Source organism: Tamandua tetradactyla, chromosome 1 (assembly GCF_023851605.1).
Source record: "Tamandua tetradactyla isolate mTamTet1 chromosome 1, mTamTet1.pri, whole genome shotgun sequence".
Lineage (NCBI taxonomy): Eukaryota > Metazoa > Chordata > Mammalia > Pilosa > Myrmecophagidae > Tamandua > Tamandua tetradactyla.
Window position 1 is genome coordinate 60,270,719 of NC_135327.1, and position 24,341 is coordinate 60,295,059.

Here is a 24,341-nt window from a genome sequence, read left to right on the forward strand (position 1 = left end):
AGTTTTCTTGTCTGCAGAACAATTCCCAGGCAATCCTGGGCACCCAGAGATGCCAGCTTGTGCTGGGGTGCCTTTCCCAGCAAACATACACCCCAGCCAGGGGCTGGGGCACCCCGTGTGCTCGCAAACGTGTGTGGTGCCAAGGGCAGCAGAGCCCAGCAGGGGAAGGCCACCAGGGGAAAGGGACCAAACACCCCCTGCCCAGCATTGCACCCCTCGACTGCCCCTCCCCAAATCTGCCCTGGTGGGGGCTCAGAGGGGACTCCTGAAGACCACACGATGACAATGGCCTGAAGCCTTCTGGGGCAGCAGCATGGCCAGGGCATGGCCCAGGCACAGAGATGTGACCAAACTAGGAGCCTGGGGGAGCCTCTGTCTTGGTGGCATAAGCTCCCCAGATGCCTTCAAAGAAACAGGGCTTGATCGGGAGGCTTCATGCTTTGTTCTCTTCCCACTCTGTCCTTTCCCACCCCCACAGACTTAGACTGACTATAGGCCTCCCACCCGGGGCGCTTCCTCTTGGGCACCCCACCTCTGGCACCCCGCAGCTTCTCACAGCGTGGGCCGGGAGGAGAAAGGGGCTGTTACCAGCCAGCTGTGTCTGGGGCCAGCTCTGCAGGAAGCCACCTCCTGCCTCCGCCCAGGGGACAGTTCCCTTGTGGGGGAGGGGTAAATTGGGGAGAACAGGGAAGGGGAGGGTGTGCTGCCGGGAGAAAGAGTGACTGAAAGAGCCAATACTCCGCAGACACTGCCCCCCCCCCATTCACACCGCATTCCACGCAGGATCCCACTTCCCTGGGGCTCCCACCCAGTCCAGACTGGCCATGAGCGCCCGCGGGGCGACCCACCAGCTCTGCACCTGGGTAGGGAGGGACAGCAACTGGGGCGTCCCCCCTCCCCCACCCCCCACCCCCCACCCCCACCCCTGACTACGGGGCTGATCGCGCAGCCGCCGGCTCAGCCCCAGGTTCGCGGAGACCAAAGAGGCACCAGCGCGGAGGGAGGCGTGCGGAGGGGTGTGCGCGGAGAGCGAGGGAGGGGCGGGAAAGCGCGAGGAGGTGTGCGCGCCGGGCGGCCATGCGTGCGCTCCGCTCCGCGCCACAGGCTCGCCTTGCGCCGCCCCAGCCCGCCGGGCGCTCTCCGCGGGGGTTCAACCGAGCTGCCGCCGGAAAGCGGAGGGACCCCGGAACCCAGAGGAAACGCACGGCTCGGAGGGAGCCCAAAGCCCGGGGAGAGCGCAAGCTCTGAGCGCTCGCGGGGTTGTGAGGGCTGGGTCGGGCGCTTCCAGACTGACCGGCGCGCACCCCTGTGCCTCCCAGCGCCCTTCTCTCCGGCGTCCCCTCCTCTGCCCCTGCCTGGAGACCCACCTCGCCCGTGCTCCCAGCCCCGGAGGAGCGGGGCAGAGCTGCGGACCCTGGCGAAGGCGGCGGCACCCATCATGCGCCTCAACGGCTCGTCGCCGGGATCCCCGGGCGCGCCGGCCGCTGACCCCTTCCCGCTGCCGCCGTCGGGGCTGTCTGCGCTCCTGGCCCTGGGCTTGGGCAACGGCTCGGACAATGCGTCGGAGCGCGTCCCCCCGGCGCCCAGCAGCGACCTGGACGTGAACACAGACATCTATTCCAAGGTGCTGGTGACGGCTGTGTACCTAGCCCTCTTTGTGGTGGGCGTGGTGGGCAACTCGGTGACGGCATTCACGCTGGCGCGCAGGAAGCCGCTGCAGCACCTGCAGGGCACCGTGCACTACCACCTGGGCAGCCTGGCGCTGTCCGACCTGCTCATCTTGCTGCTGGCCCTGCCGCTGGAGCTGTACAACTTCATCTGGGTGCACCACCCCTGGGCCTTCGGCGACGCCGGGTGCCGCGGCTACTACTTCCTGCGCGACACCTGCACCTATGCCACGGCCCTCAACGTGGCCAGCCTGAGCGTGGAGCGCTACCTGGCCATCTGCCACCCCTTCAGGGCCAAGACTCTCATGTCGCGCAGCCGCACCAAGAAGTTCATTGGTGGCATCTGGCTGGCCTCAGGCCTGCTGGCAGTGCCCATGCTCTTCACCATGGGCCAGCAGAACCGCAGTGCCGACGGCCAGCACCCGGGCGGGTTGGTGTGCACTCCCACCGTGGACGCTGCCACTGTCAAGGCCGTCATCCAGGTGAGTGTCTCTGTGTGGTGCAGTGGGGAGTGGGCCGGGGTCTCCCCGAGCCCCCTGGGAAAGCCTCTGTGCATGGGCTCCCTGTCCCTCGCCCCGAAGGCGCTTTCCAGTCTGGCTCCCTGGTTCTCCAGGGAGGTGGAGCAGTGTCCCAGGAGATGTCTGGGAAGCTGGGAAGGGACGCTGGGATCCGGGGAGCGGCCTGACTCCACCCCCCCACCTTTCACTTGAGAACCACTCACCCTCCTCAGTCGCTTCTTCGACTGAAGGAAGGGGACCGGGACCCCAGGGTCAGTGGTCTGCCAGGAGGCCACTCACAGGCCTCAGGTTTCTCCAGATTCCCCAAGGCTGAGCATAAAATCAGGGTGCTGGCACAAGGGTTCTGGGGCGTGACCCTTTCATCAGCTTCCCAACACTCTGTGCCCCCAAAGGTTAAACCCCACCTCACCCCACCTGCAGCCAGACCCCTCGCCGACTCCCCTGGGCCTCCCCGCTGCCCCACCAGGCCCCAACTTGGAGCTGGAGCTGCACCAGGGCTGACTCAGGCCAGTTCCCTGGCCTCTCTGGGCCTTAGTTCCCCCATCTGCACAAGGCGAGGCATCCCAGCACCCACTTCTGTGGGCTTAAGGAGGAGAAGGCGGCTCCCTGGCGGGTAGCGGGCAGGTGGTGGTATGGTGGTGATGATGCTTGTGCTGGGAAGGGGGAAGAAATTTGGGTGTGGGGCACCTGGGCCCTGGGGGTGGGGGCAGAGTGGGAGCCGTCCCCGGAATCAGCCTAGACGGGACGTCCTGGCGTTCTGGGGGCTGAGGCACCTGGTGGGCGGCTCATCAGCCAGTGCAGGCAGAGGTATGGGGGCAGGGGCGGGGTCTGGAGGAGCAGTTGGGGCTGGGATGGGGCGGGGTGGGGGGGTGGGAGGTGGGGATGCTGCACCCTGGGCAGGTAGTGTTGCCTGGGTGGGCTCCCTGGCTGGGATGGGTGCCCCGGGGTCCCTGTGGTGGGCGTGGAGTGGCCCCCTCCCGGGCTGAGGTGGGTCCGAGTAGGCTGCACCCACCAGCCCCCTCCCCGCACCAGGGCGGGACCAGATGGGGTACCACACGGCAAATGGCGCAGGGTCCCCAGCCGGCAGCTCCCCTGAGGTTTGCTCGGCATTGCCCGAGCTCCTGTCTTGGGTGGGCTTTGCTCAGGGGGACACCCCAGCTCGTGGGGTGGGGGAGCCCCTCTTAACCTGCTTTTGGAGGACATAAGGACACAGAAGCTCTGGGCAGGAGCAGTTTGGCCTTTTCAGATCATCCAAAACAAAAGACAAATAGTGAGGGACTCAGGTACCAGACAGCTTAGCCGCAGCCCCCTCAAAAGCGTCCTCTGTCCCTCCCCAAGGCACTTCTGTCATCTTCAAGGGCTTGAAAGCTGATGCGACGTCTCAGAGCATTACTTAGCTGAGTCTCGCTCGGCAGCTGGCGGGCGGGGGCCAGTGGCCTCAGTAAATATCTGTTGTGTGTGTCCTGTGGGCCCAGCTCCTACCTGTCTGCACCCCCAGATCAGTACCAACCCAGCATGGACTCGGTGCTGTGGACTGGATGCTTTTGGAAAACGGCCTCCTTCTTTAAAGGACATGGCAGCGAGCGTGCAAGCAATGGATGGGCTGATGACGGGGACTCCTTGCCGCCCTGCATCTCGGGGTACTTGGAAAGATTCCCCCAATGAGGCGCACCCTCTGCAGAGGAGAGGTTTGCCCCGGGGGGAGGGTATCACCCTCCCCACTCAGCGAGTCTGGGTGGGCTTCCACTATTTAAGCAGTGCTGTCTTGCCAAGCAGGGGCTACATGCCCTTGTTCATAAGTCCCCTTTTGTCCGTATGTCCCCTTTCATCAACCAGGTGTTAAAGTGTTGGGGCGTCAGCTGACCAAAGCAGTCCCCCGTTCCAAAGCGGGGCTCCTCCCTAGCTCCGGCTCCTCCTCTGGGGCCCTCTAGCCCTTTGCTTCTCTGGGGTTCTGTCCTGGGCACTTGCAAACAGAGGCTGTGCTTTAAAGTGAGGGAGTTTGCTCTGATAAAATGCCTGAGCAACTTCGAATAATCACTGCTCTGTGGAGATGGGCCTTTCCTGAGCCTCCGGCCCTCAGACGGGGTGGTGGGGGCCAGCCAAGGACAGGCCAGCACCCTTCTAGCCCCTCAGCTCGGGGCTTAGCTCAGGAACTCAGCTCGGGGGGCTCGGGATTCGGTCCCAGCTCAGAGATGGGTGTGGCGGGGGCGGGGGCTGATCCAGGCCTGTCGGCTTGCGGGGTGTCAACTTCACCTCCCATGTCCGCCCACGGGTCTCCCCAGGAGCCCCCAGCCCTCTGCCAACCCTCGGGATTGCCATGTACAGGGAGGGCTGCTGGGTGGGAGATACAGACGTGGGCTGCAATCTGGCCGTCCTCAGTCGTCACCGCAGGCACTTGGGGTACAGTCTCACTTCTCCTGGGGGCTGGGCGGCCCCCTCCATCCAGCACCACTAGGACAGGCTCTGGCAGGTGGCCGAGAGGATGGCACTCCGAGCCTGTGAACATGGGTGTCCATTCCAGAGGCGACCTTGGCCAGGACTTGTCCAGCCCCGTACCACCCCGCAGACCCCTGGCCTCAGCACATCCCTGCCACCTGCCCTAGTGCAGCTGCTGTGCATGCCCCCAGGCTCCAGGCGTGGCAAGAGAGAAATTCTGTGTCTGGGTTCTGGCCCCACCTGCATGATGTGGCCTGTCCGGGTCTGACCCTGGCTCAGCCCCGTTCTAAAATGAAGTCACAGAAGGGACTGAGGGCCAGGGACCTGCCTCCACACCATACCACAGGCACACACATGGGTGTTTACAGAGCCACACATGCGCACACCTGCACACACACAGTAGAGAGACACATGGAGAGGCACACAACATGCCGACACACTCACAGAGACACTTGTGCATACATGCACATACAGAAACAGACACACATGCAGAGACACATGTGCATGCACAGAGACATACGCAGATGCACACATGCAGACATTTGCACACAGACATGCACATGTGTACACAGACGGCCATGCATGCACACACAGATATCTATACACATGTGCGTGTATACACACAGACTGCACACACAGATAGACATACACAGACATACGCACACAATGTGTACTGGGGCCCTGATACTGCCCAGCCTTCCCAGACTTTGGGGCCATCTCTGCAGCCAGAGAGGCTCTGAGAGGCACCTCCTGACTCCCTTTTCCCTCCAAAGTCGGGAGGCACCTGTGTTTCCTGGGGCCACAGCACGTGGGGTCCCGACACTGGACGGCTGGCAAGGGGAGCCCAGACCCGAGGCTGCAGACCACCCTCTCGCCCGAGGCGCCCGGAGCAGAGGCGGAAACACGTGGGTTGACAAGGTCAAGGCCGCAGCGGTCACTGCGCGTGGCCGGGAGCAGCCTGGCTCCCTTCAGGCAGAGCCAGGTCAGCATCTTCTGCATCAGCCTCCAGCCTCAGGGGCCTCTAGCCGAGGCCCTGGCACCCCAGCTGCACAGAGAGCCCTGCGGGGAGACGAGTGGGGCGACAGCAGGGGCCGGGGGCCGGCAAGCCAGGTGAAAGCATCCCTTAAGTTGCTCTAGAGGCGTGCCCCGCACACACACATATCATGCACACGTGCACACATATGCATACGCATACACACACACACACACACCAATCCCAGTCGTACTGAGTGCTCTTCTTGGTGCTGTTTGCCCGAGCAGGGGGCCTTGCACCTCCCCAAGGACCTGTCCGTGGGTGCTCGGCCTTCCCTCCCTAGCATTGTGCCTTAGGAAGCTTCCTTCCCTGTCAGCGGGACTGGAAAGTCTGGCTCAGAAAGGGTGGCCAGCCCAGGGCCGGGTGGGGAATGAGGTCAATTCCTGGCCCAGGAAGGAGCTCCCCGTTCACCACTCCAAGTCCTTGGTGGGTCGGTCAGAAAGGACGCAGTGGACGCCCAGACAGTGGACATGTGATGGGATTCCAGGGAGGGAGAGGTGGCCAAGCTGTATCCACAGTGTGCAAGAAAACTGGCTCCATAAAATCTGGTCATGGACCGTCTCTCAGTGTCTCACCCTGTGCCCGGCTCCTGCCCTGTCTCTCTAGCTGACTGTGAGGGGCGGTGGCAGCTGTGCCGGGGAGGACCAGGTGGGGACCGTCTCACCCGCCACATGGTTTGCACCTACGGAAATGGTGCCAGCAGGGGGTCCTGCATCCCTTCTGGGGGCTCCTGCCCCAAATGCAGCACCTGGTCCACTTACGGGGGCAGGAGGATGCCCCCGGTCTAAGGGTCCAGGAGAAAGGACAGGCTGGGGAAGGTTCTCCATCAGAGGAGACCTTGCGGCCACACGAGGCCTCAGCAGGAGAGAAGATGCTGGAGAAGAACCTGCTGCGCCACGGACTGGCCGAACGGGGCTGTAGAGGAGGCAGTGTTGGAGAGCCAACATCGAGTTCAGTTTCTTGCCTTTGGTAAGCTGCAGCCACATCAGAGGGTCGCTGCTCCTAGGACTCAGGGGACACAGCCCTGCTGGGCTCGGGGGCGGCTCCCAGGGGCCTCCAGATGCTGCAGGAGCTGGAGACGATCTGGGAACTCGGCACCGACTGAGAACACGAGGGCAGTGAGGAATTTTGTAATTTATTTCTGTCATGGTGAGGCGGTTGTGGTTATCGTTCTTACAGAGTCCTCGTCTCCTGGAAGTACATACTGAAATAATGTGTCTAGACAAAGCGATACAGCATCTTGGTTTCACCTGACCCTCATCTGGGGAGGGGAGAGGCAGGTGGGGGGGGGGGAGGTGAGCCGAGACTGGCCGTGCAGTGACCATTGCAGGAGCCTGGTATTATCTGCTTTTTTCATATGTTGGAAACTTGCAGTGATAAAAAAAACTCATAAAAGTCTATGATGCTGGCATGTGCAAAAGTAGTTCAGTGGTAGAATTCTCACCTGCCATGCAGGAGACCTGGGTTGGATTCTCAGCCCAAGCACTCCCCCCCCCCCCAAAAAAAGCCAACCAGTAAAACAAATGAACAAACAGACAAAATCAACAGATCGTGCTGCAATAATGGTATACTCACATGGAAAAAGAATGAAATGTGACCCCCGCCATACAGTATACAAAAAAAAAAAAGAGTCTGTGATGCTGGAGGTTTGAAATGCAGAATAGGTCATGACCTGTGGAGTACAGACCATGGGCTAATAAAGGTGACCGAGGCCATGTGGCGTGGGGGTGGAGGGACAGGTCATCACCAGGAGCAGGTATATGTGACCATGTCCAGTTGCCAGGGGCCTGGCCTTGGAGTGAAGAGGGCAGTGGCAACGTGGGTATGTGCAGATAGCACATGTGCCGTGGGAGGTGCAGCAGGCGAGAGGGGAGGGCAGGTGGCGGGCAGGGGAGGGGGTGCAGAGGGCAAGGGCAGGCGGGCAGGCAGGCCGAGGGCAAGGGTGGACAGCTGTTCTAGTTTGCTAGCTGCCAGAATGCAATATACCAGAAATGGAATGGCTTTTAAAAAGAGGAATTTAAAAAGTTGCTAGTTTACAGTTCTAAGGCTGAGAAAATGTCCCAATTAAAACAAGTCTATATAGATATGTCCAATCTAAGGCATCCAGGGAAAGATACCTTGGTTCAAAGAGGCTGATGAAGTTCAGGGTTTCTCTCTCAAGTGAGAAGGCACATGGCCAACACAGTCAGGGGTTTCACTCTCATCTGGAAAGGCACATGGTGAACAAGGTCAGGGCTTCTCTCTCAGCTGGAAGGGCACATGGCGAGCACAGCGTCATCTGCTAGCTTCCTCTCCTGGCTTCCTGTTGCATGAAGCTCCCCGGGAGGCGTTTTCCTTCTTCCTCGCCCAAGGTCGCTGGCTGGTGGGCTCTCTGCTTCTTGTTCCTTTTCTCTAAAATGTTTCCTCTTTTATAAGATTCCAGTAAACTAATCAAGACCCACCTGAATGGGGAGACACATCTCCACCTAATCCAGCTTAACAACCACCCTTGATTAAGTCACATCTCCAGGAAGATGCTCTAATAAAAGTTTCAAACATACATTACTGAATAAGGATTAGAAGAAAAGGCTGCCTTTACATAATGAGATTAGGATTAAAGCATGGCTTTTCTAGGGTACATTCATCCTTTCAAACCAGCACAGCAGACAATCTCTGTGGGCCCCTGCAGCCCCCTTGGGCAGCTCATCTTGTCATCCCATTTATCAGATGAAGAAACCAAGGTTCAGAGGGGCCACTTGCATCCCCCATGCAGCTGGAAAGAGGGAGCCGAGAATGCCCTTGACCCAGGGATGTCCCTGATCCGCTGGTGTTTCCCACGGGACGAGACTTTCAGGGGAGGAGGGAGCAGTAGAGGAGTCGCAGGGCCAGCCGAGAGGGGTCCTGCAGTGACCTTGGCTCAGATCAGAGCCCCGTGTCAGCATTCATGTCCTGGGCCCTCCAAGGCTTTCCCTGAGCTCAGACTGATGGATGGCGTTTTTAGGACTTTTTGTCTTCAAGGCTCAGTCTCCAGCCCTGCGGGAGTGCTAAAGGACAAGTGGGTTAGGGTTAGGGTTAGGGTCCGTGTGAGCCCCTCGGGCCTGCGAGCAGCTGTGACCTATTTCTACCCTCCCAGCTTAGGCCCCGCCTGCATCCTCCAGCGTTGGCTCTGAGAAGACTCCAGCTAGTTCATTTTGATGCTGGCCCAGGAGGCTCGGCCTGGCAGGAGCAGGAAAGTGGGGTCCCTGGGCTGGCTGGGGAGCCCCCAAACGGTGCAGAAGGCAGGGGGCATCCGACCCACAGTTTAGGCCCAGAGGCGCCCCGTGTGCCTTGCGGTGTGGGGCTCCCAGAGCCTAAGCCTGCGTGGCCAGCCAGTGGCTGGAGCTGAGAGGGGGTGAGTCTGAAGCCTTTTCCCGCCTGGAGGCTGCAAGCCGCACTCGGAGGCATGCAGTGAAAGGTGCTGTACTCACAAGTGCAGTCCGTTCTTAGAACATTCTGGAAAAGGCAAAGCTGTGGGGGCAGAGAGCAGAGCAGTGGCCAGGGCCAGGGGTGCATGGGCCTGGCTGAGGGGTGCCTAGGGGCTTTTCGGGAGGCGGGGAGAGTGATGGAGTTTGCACGACCAAGCATTTAGCAAAACTCAAAGATCCAGAGACTGAAGGAGCGAATTGCAGTGAGTGCAAATGACCTCTCGGACCTGTCATTCAAGAAGTGAAAGCTGCATGGGGTGTGGGGTGGTAGGGATGGTCAGCATTTACGTCTCTGGCCAGCTTTGCCCAGTGATGGGCCTCTCATCCTGGACAACAAGCTGGGGCTCAGTGTGTGGAGCTCCTGGGGGGCGCCGAGTCCCTGGGCACCCTCTCAGTTTCCAACTGGGGACGTCAGGTGTTTGTGAGCAAAGAGGAAGGAGGGGCCACTTCTCCGGCTGAGAGACAGCATGGCCCTGGGGCTTGGAGGCTGCTGGGTGCCCTGGGCTCTGCCTGGTGGTGCCTTGACATCCCACCTGCTGCTGGCAACCCAGTTTGCAGACCCTTCTCCCCAGCCTCTGCAGGGCAACCTTTCGTTTCCCTCCCCTGCTTCCTTCAGTATTCGTTCATGGTGCCGGGCTGAGGGGTGTGCCGTGAACAGACTGGCAAGAGTCTGTGCCATGGAGGTCACATTCCAGCAGAGAAGACAGGAAATGAGCAAAACGGTTTCCCATAGGAAGGAGAAGCTGTAACAAGTTCAGCAAAGGAGGATGGGACTGCAGCCCGAACAGGCAGGTCAGACAGAATGGCCTGGGGGTGGCATGGGCATCCCCACAGTGCACAGGGGACTGGGGGCAGCAGAGTTCAGGCAGTGGAGGCAGCCGTGCCAAGGCCCTGAGGCAGGCACAGGCCAGGTGGACTGAATGGACAGCGGGAGGCTGTGCAGCCAGAGCCCAGGGAGCAGGGGCAGTGCTGGACAGTGCTGAAGCTTTGATCTTAGCAGTACAGAGCAGCGTCTGCTGCCCACCTCAAGGGCCTTGTCCTGGCTGCGGAGGGAACAGTGCACTTAGGGACAGGGGGCTGGTGGGAGCAACACATTTTTTGTTATAAAATTTGCCTTTAAATGTGCATACCGTGAAATTCACCATTTTGTTTGCATCTATGAGTTGTGATGAGTGGGCAGAATCGTGCAGCCACCCCCTCCCGGGACAGAGGCTGGCTATGCAGGCCCCGCGCCCTCCTCCAGCCCCGCAGCTACCGTCCTTCCTCTGACCCGCAGCACGGCCCTTCTGGGGAGCCGCGCCGAGGAGCCGGCCGAGCCTGGCTTCTTTCATTCACACAGGGCGTTTGCCTGCTCTATAAATAGTTCATTCCTCTTTGTTGTGGACTGGATTCCATGGCATGGATGCACCATAAATTGTTTATCATTCAACCACTAAAGGTTTGGGGCAGTTTGGGGCAGGGACGGATAAAGCTGCCGCAAGCATTCGGGGACAGGATTCTGCGCGAACTTACATTTTCCTTTCTCTTGGGCCAATACCCAGGCGCGGGATTGCCAGGCACGCAGGAAGCATGTGTTCCACTTTGCAGGAAGCTAGCAGCCTCCCCCAAACCGGCCGCGCCGCGCCGTTTGGAACGCCCACCAGCAATGGGGGTGCGGGGCCATCGGGTGTCTGTGTCGTCTTGTTCTTGTCTAGCAACTCGGACAGGTTCAGCGGTGGTGTCTGTGGGTCTAACTTCCATTTCCCAAATGACTGAATATGGTAAACAGGTGCTACCTGACATCTGTATATTTTCTTCAATGAAGTGGCCCTTCTAGTCATTTGCTAATTGTTTAAATTGGGTTTTTGTTCCTTACTGTTGAGTTTTGAGAATTCTTTTTATATTCTGGATTCAAGTCCTATGTCAGGTGTGCGATTTGCAAATACATCTCCCAGGCTCTAGCTGGTCTTTTCATTCTCCTGACAATGTATTTCACAGCACAAACAGTCTTAGTTTTGATGAAATCCAATGTACTGTTTTTTCCTTTTATAAATTGTGCTTTTGGTGTCATGTCTAAGAACCCAAGACCTAACCCAAGGGGACCAAGATTTTCTCCTATGCTTCCTCCCAAAAAGCTTCCAGTTTTATCTTTTATAGTTGGTTTATGATCCATTTTGCATTGATTTTCCAAAAGGTATGACATATACATTTTTTACATATAGATATTCGGTCGTTTCAGCACCATTTGTCAAAAAGGCTGTCCTTTCTCTATTGAGTTTTCTTTGCACCGTTGTGAAAAATCAATTCCCCACTTTCGTGTGGCTCTGCATCTGAACTCTCTCCTGTTCCTTTAATCTCTGAGTCTGTGCTTTCTCCAGGACACACTGTCTTAATCGTTGTAGCTCTCAAGTAGCAGGAGATCTCCAACTTTGTTCTTTTTCAAAATTGTTTTGGCTACTCTAATCCTTTGCTTTCCACAAAAATTTTAGAATCATCTTGTCAACATCTGCAGAAAAGCCTGCTGGGGTTTTTACTGGGTTTGTCCTATCTATACAGATCATTTGGGGGGAACTTCGAACCTCCCAACCCACAGGGACAACCCATCTCATCGTCTACTTAGCTCTTCTGCGATTGCTTTCAGCAGTAGTAGTTTCAGTAAATACTGTAGTCCCATTTCGGGTGCTGTTGTTAGAGTGTCAATTACCCTAGTTTGAATACCAGTTTTATACATGAGATTGATCTCTGTACATGGACCTTGCATCCTGCCTGGTCAACATACAAAACTGATTGTTGTGTGCTGTATAAACTCATGTATTTAGTTCTAGGAACTGTTTTGTAGGTTCCTTGGAATTCTCTGTGTAGAGTGGGGTGACCTTTCTTTCTTCCTTTGCAGTCTGATGGCTTTTCTTTCCGTTCCTGATGAGTCTGGCTCGTACTTCCCTGTGTTGGTTGAACGGGAGATGGGTGAAGAGCTTAGGGGCATAGTCTTTTGTCCTTCTTTCCTTCTTTGTCTTTCTATTTGTTTATTTCAATGTATGTCTTTCTTAGCGAGGTTGCAGGTTTTAAATACATCCTATGAGTTTCTCTGCTCTCAGAGGCCCAGCCTTGCAGGGCAGCCTGTCCAGTGTCTGAAAACAGCGGCCCAGAACTCTGTCCTCAATTTTATGGTTGTTTCTGACAGGAGAGGGAGTCCAGTGCCCCGTGGGAGTCATCTGTGGATTTTAAACACTGCCTACTTTCAAAAATATCTGTGGCAGCTCCTGATAAAAGACTTTGGTTCAAAGAAATTATTAAAACAATGTTGCAAAGGAAACACAACAAAGAGATACAATTGGCCACAGAGCGGCTGGCGGCTTCCGGTGTGTGTCTTGGGCTGAGGCTTATGAAAAAGAGCAACATTATTTGGACTTCAACCTTTTAAGCTCATTGTCTGTGAAAAGGTGAATTATTGTAAATTTCAGGAACTCTCCTTTGACGTATTTAAAGGTTAAGTGCATTCTTCAGGGGGTTTGTACGCTCACAACTCAAAAACGGCTCCTCTGTTTAAACAAAAAACCCACAGCAGTTCCAACTGCTCACAGCCCTTAAGAGTCCCGGTGGCGTGGGGGGAGCCAGGGAGGGGGGGTTGGGACGCTGGGCCTGCACCGCTGCCCGCTGGTGTGGGGGCCTCGCACCCGGGCTCCAACGAGGAGGACCCGGCCTGGGCGAGCCACATCCCCACTCGCTGGGGCCGCAGGCGGCGCGCCCGGCAGGATGTGCGGGGGAAGCCGCTGTCTGCAGGGCGCTATTTATTGCCTGCACGGGCCGGGGAAGCGAGACCATCTGGGACCCTCGTCCCGGCCTGCGTCCAGCTCCACCTGGCCTGGGCTCACTGGCTCCTGACCCCACCTGGTTACCTCAAAGGACAGAGGCACTGGGCCAAGTGGTGGGCATCTTTCCAGACCAAGGGCTCCCCCAGACCAGGGGCTCTCTCCAAGGTGGTCCCCACCCCGTGTTCAGCCCTCTCCAGACGTGCGAGCAGTGGCAAGCGTTGAATTCTTCCCAAGTGGCTTCTGTGGCAGGTGCCCCTCTCTTCTCCTCATAATGGCCACTTGGGGCCTCAGGCCCCTGCTTCCAGGGCACGAGGCGGAGAGGCAGAGCAAGGGGTGCCAGGAGAACCCCAGAGCCAGGCGTCCCGCCCCTGTGAGCCACAGCCCCCATGTGCACCTGCCTTGGCAGCCTCTGTGGCCTCGGCCACACATGCAGGATGCAGGAAAGGAGAGCGGCTGTCCCCAAAGACCTCTCTGTCCACCAGGGGCCCAGTCATTCCCCAGCTTCTGTCCAGGGCCGAAGCCTGTTTAGCTAAGGTGTGCGCCCCCCACGGGTGATGCGAGACTGGAGGTCCCTGCACAGCCCCAGGCTGTGACGGAGCCCCTAGCGTCCTGCACGGGGGGCCAGGCGCAGCAGGCGGCTCTGTGGGTTCTCTCAGCGTGCAGAGGTGGGGTCCACCAGAACCCTTGAGGGAGTCCCCTTCCCTGCCTCTCCCGGCTCCCGGAGTGTGCAGACTGCCTTGACATGCCTGGGCTGGCTGCTTCTGTCATCATGTGGCCTCTCCATCATTCCATCCTTCCATGTCCAGATGTCCTCCACTCATACGGCTCTCTTGGTTGAGTCCTACCCTAGTCTAGTGTGGCCTCTTCTTAAATAATCACGGCTTTGAAGACCCTATTTCCAAATAAGGTCACATCCATGGACAGGGATGAGAACTCGGGGACGCTGCTCTGGCCCAGAGAAGAGAACGCGCCTGCCGCGCCACTCTCACAGCTGCACAGGGTCTGCTCGGACCCGGTCAGGGGGCACAAGCCACCAGTCCCTCTCTGCAAGCTCCCAGACCGAGGGCTGGGCTCAGGGGGTGGACCTCAATCTTTTTGGGGACAGTGGGGTGCCTCGGGGGGCCCTGTCCTGTCACGCTCTTGCCAGGCACCTAACGCGGCCCAGGCAGGGTCACAGCAGGCACTCGGGCCACGTCACCTCCGGCTAAGCTTCCTGCCATTAATTTCTCCAGCAGCTTGTTTAGAAGATGCTGTCTCAAGGATTAAAAATCCCTTCGATGTGTCCGATCTGGAGTGGGGGAAGGCACTCGGCCTCCAGTTAAATCCCCCACAGGAAAACCCTACCCCTTCATGGGGTTCTGCTACCACGGAGAGCCACGGGCACCCCCATGGGCATCTGCAGCCCGCATTTCCAGGGGGCCCAGGGCCTCCCTCACCACGTCCCACAGGTACTGGAAACAATGCTGTGCTTCTTTCACAGTGACAGCTACCAGCACAGGCCGGGGCCGTGGGGCGCTCCTTGCAGAGGCCCTGCCTGCCCCTCGTGGCCCCCTGACTGGCTGCAGGGCCCAGCGACCCCAGCATGGGCTTGTGTCAAGACCCCAAACTTCATTTGCGAAGACCTTTTTCCAAAGAAGGTCATATGTGCGGGTTCCAAGAGGTCCTGTCCTCGGGGCCTCTGATCGGCCCCTGCACCAGGCCCAGGTGGCCTCTCCCAGGGCGGGGGCACAGCCCCAGGATGGGGCTGCTGCCGGCCCAGCTCCAGCAAAAAGGAGGAGTGGAGTCTCCACCCGCCATGCTGCCCCATCCCACCATAACACCACCCCACAGTGAGACACGGGAACGTTGACTGCTGCCCCATCACCCGCGTCCTCCCTGTCTGTCCGTCCCACTCCTGAGACATGGGGGCCAGCTGCCCTGAGCCGTGCCCTCCAGCACACCCCACAGCTCTGGGCCTCAACCTGCTCCGCGCTGGGTCCTCGGCCCCAGGCGCCCCACGAGGGCTCTGTGGGGTGGGAAGGGCGGCAGGGTGGGTGGGGAGGACAGTGGGGAGGGTGGGGAGGGGTGGCAGCCCTGCAGGGAGCAGGCGCCAAGGGAGCTATGAGAAGGGGCTGGCTCAGGGCTGCCTGGGGCTCCCAGCCCAACTCACAGTGGATCCCAGCCACACACAGGGGACAAGGGGATGGGAGGGCATCTCGGCTCTCTCTGCTCAGCAGCGTCTCCCAGAGGAGCCCAGGGTCCCTGCCCTGGGTGGGAGAGGGCTGTGATTAGGGAGTGGTCACAGGGGCCTGTCTCGTGGCCTGTGACAGGGGCCCAGGGCCGGGGGCCACTTGCAGACCCCAGACCCACCAAGCTGAGTGACACTAGCCTGTCTTACCAACATGAAGCCTCCCCTGGGGAGACGGCTAAGCTGACCACAGTGACCCCTCAACACGGGCAGCAGCCAGTGCTCCAGTGTCCATGCTCTAGTGGTGGGCTCCCCGAGTTCCATATCCATGGCGCATGGTGGGTTCCCTGAGTTTCATGTTGTGGACCATGGCGGGTTCCCCGAGTTCCATGTCCATGGCCCATCATGGGCTCCCCGAGTTCTGTGTCCATGGCCCATGGCGGCCTCCCCAAGTTCCGTGTCTGTGGCCCGTGGCGGCCTCCCTGAGACCCTGCTACACTCCACCCACATCCTGCTGAGCCTCCAAAGCGCCTGAGGTGGGATGGTCTCCACCTCACCCTTGGGGAAGCGAGGTGCTGCAGTTCTGTGTAGACCTCACAGATGTGGGTGTGTGGCGGGACTCTGGCCCCAGGTGGCCGTGCACTGACCCTGGAACCTGTGGGCACACGGGGCACGAGGCATGGGGGTGGAGCAGCTGGCTCTAAAGCAGGAGATTATCCTGGATTGTCAGGGACCCCAGTGCATCATGAGGTCCTTAGATGCACAGGAGAGGCCAGGAGCAAGGGGCAGGGTGATGGGAGCCTGACCAGCGGGCCACGAATCAAGGGCTGGGAAGGGCAAGGGAAGGGCTGGGAAGGGAAGGGCGAGGGAAGGGGAGGGGAGGGAAGGGCTCTGCCTAGAGCCCTGGGTGCAGCCTTGCTGATGCCTTTAAGCTGCTAGGCTTGTTATGGCAGCCCCAGGAGACCCAGACCCTGGACGGGTCAGTCAGGGCCAAGGGCAGGGGCTTGAAGAAATGCTGCACTGGTCAGCGAACAGAGGAGGTCACCAGATAGTCACTGAGCACCTATTGTGACCCTCTAGACACTGCAGGTGCCAGTGTTGGCACAGAGCCTGGCATAGCATTGGCATGGAGTCTGGCACCGTGTCTGCACAGAGCCCGGCACAGAGCCTGGCACAGCCACAGGGGCTCATTTGGTGAATAAGTCAGCAAACAGCTGGGTAAGCCCAGCTTCCCTTTCCACACCGGCTTCCCGCCCGTGGGCGTTCGCCGTTTGGCTTCTCAGTGCAGCAGAGCACTCATTTCTCAACGTCTCTGCAAAGCTGTTTTTCCGGGGGAAATTAAAGCCATTTGTGGTTTCAGTTGTCCCACATCCTGGGCCCTAAGTCCACATGGGCTGGACAAGTCTCCACAGAAGAGCAGTTCAAGTTCATTTCTCATGCAAAAAGAAAAAAGAAAAAATGGGCAAGCCGGGAAAGACGGACATGACCCCGCAAGGCTGAGGATCTCAGCCACAAAGGGCGTGCACTCTGTCCCCTCCCCATCCACCGGGCCACCAGCCCAGGCCCAGCCCTCAGCAGGGTCCCCAGCGGCCATCACCGCCCTGGCTCAGGACGCACTCAGGACTTGGGGTGGGTGTTCTGCAGGAGCCCGGGGGTGTGGAGGGGGAGGGGCACCCCACAGCCGTCTGATGGCACCAGCCCCGCCTCTCCAACCTCCCACCACACCCAGGACCCCCAAGGGAACAGCTGGCAGGGTTGGCCCCGCCCGAGCACCCCGTGGATCACCCAGATGGCTCCTCAGCCGGGCCCTGCTGCACAGGGACACATGGCTTAACCCAGGGACGCATCTGGACTCTCTGTGGGAACAGCTCTGTGTGGGTGGGGGCAGTGAGGGGGTGTCGGTGACTGTGTGCACGGCAGGGGCTATGGCATGGGCTGCCCTGAGCTGGGTGGCTTTCGGTGCCTAAAGCTGCCAGAATGCAATATACCAGAAACGAGTGGCTTTTATTAGGTTACAAATTACAATCCTAAGACTATGAAAAAATGTCCAGATTCAGGCCTCAGTAAGGGGACACCTTGACTCAGGAAAGGCCGATCCTGTCTGGGGTTTCTCTGTCACATGGGAAGGCGTATGCGGCGTCTGCTGTCCTCTCCTGATTGGTTTCCGTAAAACCAGCTCTCCCGGCTCCTGTGGGTCCCTCCGGCTTCGGCCAGGGCGTTTTCCTCCTCCAAGCATCTGTGGGTTTTCTCTTAGCTTCTCTAGGGCAGACGCTGGGTTTTATCTCTTAGCTTAGCATCTCCCAGGGCCTCCTCTGACTCCAAGCATCTCTCCCTGTGTATCCTACACTTGGTTTCGTCTCCCTGCTCATTGTCGGCTCTGCGCTCTCTGGGTGTTTTCTGTCTTTTATTCTCTTTGTACCAGACTCCAATAAAAGGATTAAGATCCTTAAATGGGTGGGGTCCCATCTCCATGGAAACAACCTAATCAGAAGGTCCCACCCAACAGACTGGATTAAAAGTGCATGGCTTTTCAGTCCAGCACCGTGACCAGCCCTTCCCCTGCCCAGGATGCAGGACTTTGGATTACAGCTGGGAGAGTCCCAGGCAAGGAGACACAGGGTGGCCGCCCTGTCTGAGTGTGAGCGCTACTCCTTGGCCCTGGGCACCACCGGGCAACAGGAAGTTTAAGGCTTGGTTTTAATTGCTCTCAGGCCATAGTTCTGGTGTGCCCTGAGGCCCGGGCAGTGCTCAGACCCCTGCAGTGGCCCCAGCACCAGGCCCCAGGACAAGGGCCAACACAAGTGCCGCCCCTCCCAGGCCCCGGCTCCAGCCCTCTGAGCTCCCCCCAGCCCTGTGCATGGGGTCCAGGAGGTGACAGCCCCAGCTGGACAGGCTCTGGGCAGGCTGCCGGGCCTGGGAAGGTGGAGGACGGGGTGAGCAGCAGGACAGGGTGCAGCTGTGTTTGGGGTCAGGGGGCCAAAGGGGGCTTGGGGGAGGGAGAAGGAGAGAAAACAGCCCTGCCCTCCCATTCCCAGGCTCGGGACATGGGCACATCAGGCCACCTGCCCCAGGAAGGTGGGCAGCTGCCCCCAAGGAGTGGCCCTCTTTCTTGTGTCCAGTACCTTGGCCTTCCTGTCTCTGTGAGGGGCTGTTGCCCCCTTGGGGGCCCTGGAGCCATCCACCCAGACACAGCTGGACTTGCAGAGCTGGACCTGAGGGGAGCAGGGGGTTCAGCACAGAGGGGGGCCGAGCCCGGGCGAGGGCTGGGGCCACGTCTACCATGGGAGGAAGGGGCGGGTGGGGGCCTTTGCCCACAGAGCCTCCCCGACCTCCAAGGCCTTCACTTTGGGTCTCTTATTAATGAGCCTGGCAGGCTCCCAGGGAAGGTGCCCCTCGGGCGGGCAGTGGAGGCCCTGGTCCGGCTCCCCAGCACCCGAGGAAGCCACAGAATTCCACTGGAAGTCACTCCTCTAGACAGCTTCTGTGCACGGGCTAGTCTCGGGGACCTGGTCAGGTGTGGGGCGAGGATGTGGCGGGCAGAGTCCTCGTGACGGGGTCCCAGCAGCAAGGCATGCAGCCACACAGAGCCCCGAGGCCTCCAGGACCCTGCTACACACAGGGACTGCATGTGGCTGTGTGGTGGACAGGGACAGATGGTGGTGGCTGAAGGGCTGAGCCAGTGGGTGGGTGGATGAGGGGTGATGGGTGAGTGGGTGAATGTAGGGGTGTACGGGTGGTGGATGGATGAGAGGTGCACGGATGGTGGGTGGATGAGGGGTGATGGGTGGGTGGATGAGGAGATGCTTGGGTGGGTGGGCAGGGCAGCCCTTCCCAGGGAGTGGAGGAATCAGGCCCCCTCCTCCGGGTGAGGCCTGCAGACCCCCTGCTGTCCAGACCCGGCTGGAGGCAACAAGCAGAACCCCCGAGTCAGGCTTTGTGGAGGAGGCCTGGGGCCACGATCGGATCGGACGCTGCTGGCACCTTCCAGAACGAGCCCCAAGCCCCAGCCTGAACCGGGTCCCATCTCCAGGGCTGGTACAGTTGGGCATAGGCCAGGCACCCGTGGGGACGGCCCTGCCTCCCGCAGGGCACAAGACGGGCATTTCCCACTCTTATGGGAGGGAAAGTGCGGACGTTGTGCAGGGGCTGAGGGTCCCATCTCCTTGGAACCTGGCACGGGCCCCAGTCTGGGTGGGGGCTGAAGGTCTCGGCTGAAATGGGGGTGTCCCACCCACCGCTCCTGAATGGGCTGGGGGCATCCAAGCTGGCCTGGGGGCTGCGGGTCTTCTGCTTCCAGGTTCGTGGCCACAGCCTGGTGAAAGCTGCCTGCCGTGCTCCGTGCGGGGCCTGTGTGGGCACCTGACTTTATCAGCAGCTGGTGCTACTTAAATAGCTCATCTCAGCAGCCCCGCAGCACCGTCGCGCGTGCGCCTCGGAACACCTGCAGGGAAGACCCGTGCCTGCCGCGGGCCTGTCGAAAATGCGGGGTCAGCTCAGGGCCTGGGAGCCCCGAGACGCCCTTCCCTGGCGAACTGCCCCGGAGCAAAGTGGGCACACGGGGGCAGGCCCCTCCCCAGCACACCCTCCGCTCCACACAACTTCTTTCGGGTGAAAACACCCAAGGCGGTATGACCGAGGACGCTGGGGGTCCCGCGTGGGGGAGGGGCACGCCGCAGGAGACCCCCTGAAGCAGCAAGGCCCGGGGCCCTGCCCTCACTGGCTGGTGACTCATCTGTCAACGTCAGTTTCCCCATCTGTGAAGTGGGATAATGACCACCTGTGTGCTTTTGCTAGGCAGCCAGTGGCAGATCTGCAAAAGGCCAGCTTCTCACTGCGGGCACCTGTTAGCGTCCAAGCTTACAACTGAGGCCGAGGAACGTGAAAGCAAGGGTGTCATCCCGTGATGCCCCCCCCACCAAAGACCCCGTGTGGCCATCCTCCCTCCCCCCATGTGGCCAGGCACAGTGTGGCTTTGCAGCTTTGCCCCCCTCCTCTGGGTTCAGCATCTGTTTCCATGGCCTGGGGGCTGTTGGGACCTCAGGTGACAGTCGGGCTGGATTAGCTGGTCTCCTCGGTCTCCTCATGTGCCTCAGCTAGGCCCAGGGGTCTGAGCAGCTCTGTTCTCATGCCTGGGCCAGGGGTCTGGGAGGGGACCAGGCCTTCCTCACGTGCTGCAGCCACTCTCCACGACGAGAGCAGGAAGTATCAGCCCCAACTTGGATGGCACACGATATCCCTCCCGTCACGTTCCATCAGGCAAGGCCAGTCCCAGCCCAGCCCAGACCGCAGGGCCAAGGCTCCACCTCTCACCGGGTTGGGGGGCCAAGACGCTTTACAAAGAGGGCAGCATGCAAGGGTGCAGTACTGCCCCCATCTTTGTAGCCCATCTTCCACAGGGCTGCAAGTTAATTGCACTGTCCCGTGGGCACCGTCCCCTCCTGCACTGTCCCGTGGGCACCGTCCCCTCCTGGCGGGTCCAGCTGCCTAGGCATCAGAGCCTGGACTAGCCTCCCCGCCCTGAGCTGACAGCCTATGTGGTCTGGGCTCTCCTCGGTGACTCAGGCCTCGGGACCCTGAGCTTCTGGCCTCACACAGTGGCCGGCCCAGGGACAGAGAAGAGGTGGCCGGAGCAGTGGACTTGGAATGCAGGGCCTGTGGTGACACTCGCCCTAGGGGTTGGGTCAGAAGAAAGGCACAGCTGCTCCCCAGCCCAGAGAGGGCGCCCCCCAGCCCAGCCTCCCGGCCGCCGCGGCTCACGGTGCAGATTCTGCGCCGACAGTGCACTGGCCAGCAGAAGCAGAGAGCCGTGACCATTACCCACCACCCCCACGCGTCTCCTGGCCCTCCCCACTCGGTGCACCCGGGAGCATCCAGGAAATGTGACCTCCAGCCGCAGGGTTCACTGCAAGCCCTGGCCTCTTCGAGGGGTCCTCGCTCTGCGCTACTATGGGGGCCGCACCCCTGGGTCTGGCCAGCACAGCAGGCCCGACCATCCCCGAATGTGACTTCTGCAGGACACGGTCAGCACCCGGTAATGAGAGCGGACAGCCACCTGGTCGTGGCATCCGAGCTGCAGTGGCTGCAGCCTCTGGCTTGGTGACAGCGGGCACTACGCCCTCCCCCCCTGCTCCCCACCGCAGATGGCACTTGTCTTGGCTGGGCAGGAGGCAGCCAGAGGACACCTGTATGTGGCTTTCTCCATGGATTTATACTGAAGTGGCACAAATCCCATTTCACAGACACCTCGTGCACACCTCACAGGCCAGTGCCAGGGCGAGGGGGTGAGGGTGCAGGCCCCCCTGCTCGGGATGGCAACTCTGACGATGACCTCTGGCCTGGGAGTTCATTGAAGGAGTCATTGAACCTGGAGGAGGCACAACTCCAAGGGGGCGCCACCCCCAGCGGCCCCTGATAGCTCACAGCAAGGGGCAGCTAAACCACACGAGAACTTCTGTCCTGCTTCGGTCAAGCGCACCACAAACCTGTTGGGCAGTTTGACAAGAAGGCCTTGTGAGCTTCTTGGGGACAGCGGTGGCTGTCCCCCAAACCCCAGAGCTCAGCATGCACCCCAGTGCAGCCCACGAGGGTCAGAAGTCACCACCTTCGGGGGTGGGGGCAGTTGTTTCCTGAAATGAGGAAATGACATCTCTTCCTTCTCTGAGGACAGTGTGAATTTCTCTTGGTCTGATGACTCCACAGCTGGCACTTAGTTTCCTGGGCAGCCAACAGGCCACTCCTGGGCTCCAGGGGCTCCTCCCGCCTCTGCCAGCTCCTGGGTCCCAGGTGTCCCGTGCACCGCAGAGCCTCCGTGTGCTTTGAGTCCCCTGTGCCCTTCTGGCCCTACTGTCCTCTCACGGGGACCCCAGCCATGGGGCCGAGGCCACCTGCCCTGAGAGGCCCGAGCTCAGCCCTAACTGGGTCTGCAAATATCCTAATTCTAAGACCATCGCTTTCTAGGTTCTGGGGGCATGGATGGGGGCCCAGCCCCGCCCCCACAGGAGCGCCCATCACTCCCACCCCCCGAGTGGTCCCCCAATGGGCCGCGCCACCGTCCACTTCCCAGCGCATGTCCCGGGGCACGGGTGCACGGCCAGGGAGGGCTGGCACAGGGCACCCGCCTCCTGCTTAAGTAAGGTGTGTTGGCACGCAGCCTCGTGTGCTCATTAAGCCCCGTCTGTGGCCCACGCCGCCCTGGGTTGTGACCGAGCCCATATGGCAATGAAGCCGAAAATACTCCCACTCTAGCCGTTTACACAAACTGTCTACCTGCCCTGCTCTGGGTCACGCACCACACCGGGGGAGGACTATGGGCGGGTGTGGGTCCTGGAATGGTTCCCCTGCAGTGTCCACAGGTCCTCGGACCTCAGCCCCCACCACTACTCGCGAGTCAGCCTTCACAACTCGGCCACCCCTGCGGGGCTGCGATCAGCGAGGGGACGGGAGCAGGACACGGCACAGCCACCTCTGCCTCCTGGCACCTACGGGGCAAGGCTCGCCTGGACGTGGCCCCACCAGGGTCACTCTCCCCACTCTCCTCCCCTGGCTCACGGATACCCCTCACCCTTGAAGTCTCTCCCCCAGGAAACGGCCCCTAGTGACCCCCGTTCTGCACCTCCAGCTTACTTCTGTGCCTCAACAGGGCCCCACCTACCCCCATGCTCGCCTGTGTCTCCCCAACAGCGGGCAGAGTGCCTCGCACACAGTAGACGCTCAGTATATGCCCGTGAAGGTTCCCTACTAAGGAGAGGCTGGTACATGGCACGTTCAGAGGGAGCTGGAGGAGGGAGGGAGGGAGGCTGGAGGGTGGGGGGCAGGCACAAGTGGGGTGCGGCCGGGAGGGGAGGGTGGCCTGGGAGCCTGTGGCCTGCCCCGGTCTGAGGGCACAGCCCTGGGAGGGCGAGTGGAGGCACACAGGAAGCCCGTGCAACTGCCGTTTCCCTAAATTGCCTGAGCTGCTGCTGAGTTCCTGAAATCAAAAAAGGAACCTGCTGATGACCGCGTGAAATGTCAGAGAAATCTCTCAGGCTCACTGCAGGTCTTGGCTCTCTGGCGAATGCGGCGTCCCTGAGCCAACTGGCCTCCCCCGGGCCTCCAGGCTCAGAACGTCCAGGGGCCTCGGCCACAGCCTGGCATCAGGGGCCGGCAGTCAGGGTGGCCCCCTCAGCCCCCAACCCTTTCTCCTGTGCATTCGTGTGCTGAGGACAGTGAATCCCACATGCTGTCCCTCTATAAGACACAGAAGCCAGGACTGTTAACTGTTTTTAAAGAAAAGTTCTGTGTTGCTGTAAAGGAGAAAGACAAATGGGGAATAAAAACTCAATTTGTGGCCCCTGCTGGGGCCTGGGGCCTTGTGGAGGGGAGCACAGTCTTGGTTGAACTCAGCGTGGGGGCCTGCCCACCGGCTGCACCACCCATGCGGTCCCTCTGGATTTACTTAGGGAACTGCGGCCCGGCTCAGTCCCCCAGTCCCCAGACTCCATGTTTTTGGGATCTGAACATGGCAGCTGCACAGGTCCCACTATTGTTTGCTCTTTGGTGCAGCCGTGAGAATGGACTCACATGGTCCTGCTGCTCCGGGAGGGAAGGCGGCCAGAGGGCCGCAACATGTCACATCTCCGGGGCTGATTCCAAATGACCAGCTCCCATCGAAGCCCAAGGACTGGTCAGCTGGGGAAGAAACAGAGGCTGGGTTGGGGCACTCCACCACCACCGGGGGCCCTGGGTGGGTGTGGACGGCCACTCCAGCCCCACACCGCCACCACGGCAGCCTCTTCCAGAGGGGGCGACACTCCACTGTGTGTCCACTCTAATCAGATTCACCTGGCGCAGGGACAGAGCATTAATTCCATTGGAAGGCGCCGGGCACTGTGTCCAGAGCCAGATGTCCATGAGGGAGGCACAGCCACCAGCTTGGCCTGGGGGTGGCAATTAGAGGTTGGGAGGAAAGAGGATATTCGCTCAACTGCCCACACAATTACACGGCAAGAAAACACAGCAGAAGCTGTGGGGCTGGAGACTCGGCTCCCAGCGGGGATGAGGACACCGCAGACGGGGCAGCGGGGGCTGCTCGCTGGAGCCATGCTGGCTGTCTCCTACCTGCGCTCCAGCATGCAGCGTCCATTCCAGTTGTCCCTGCTCACCCCCAGTGCGGGCCCTCCCGACAACAGCGGGGGAGCCTTTCAGAGTCCTCCAAAATCCTCCCCCGGCTCCAGGGCGGCCCTGGGGTCTTGATAGAGACCCGCCTCCAAGGTCCCCAGCTTGGAGCAGAGACCTTTCTTAAATGACT

General features: G+C 60.1%; 1 protein-coding gene across 1 annotated transcript in view; it reads left to right on the forward strand.

Annotated features, from left to right (window-relative positions):
• Nucleotides 1–1,438: 1,438 nt before the first annotated feature.
• The window catches only part of NTSR1 (neurotensin receptor 1), a 38,776-nt gene continuing 15,873 nt past the window's right edge, over nt 1,439–24,341 (forward strand). Inside the window, exon 1 of the mRNA XM_077117239.1 lies at nt 1,439–2,149. Coding sequence (XP_076973354.1) covers nt 1,439–2,149 — 711 coding nt within the window. The remainder of the gene's footprint in view (nt 2,150–24,341) is intronic.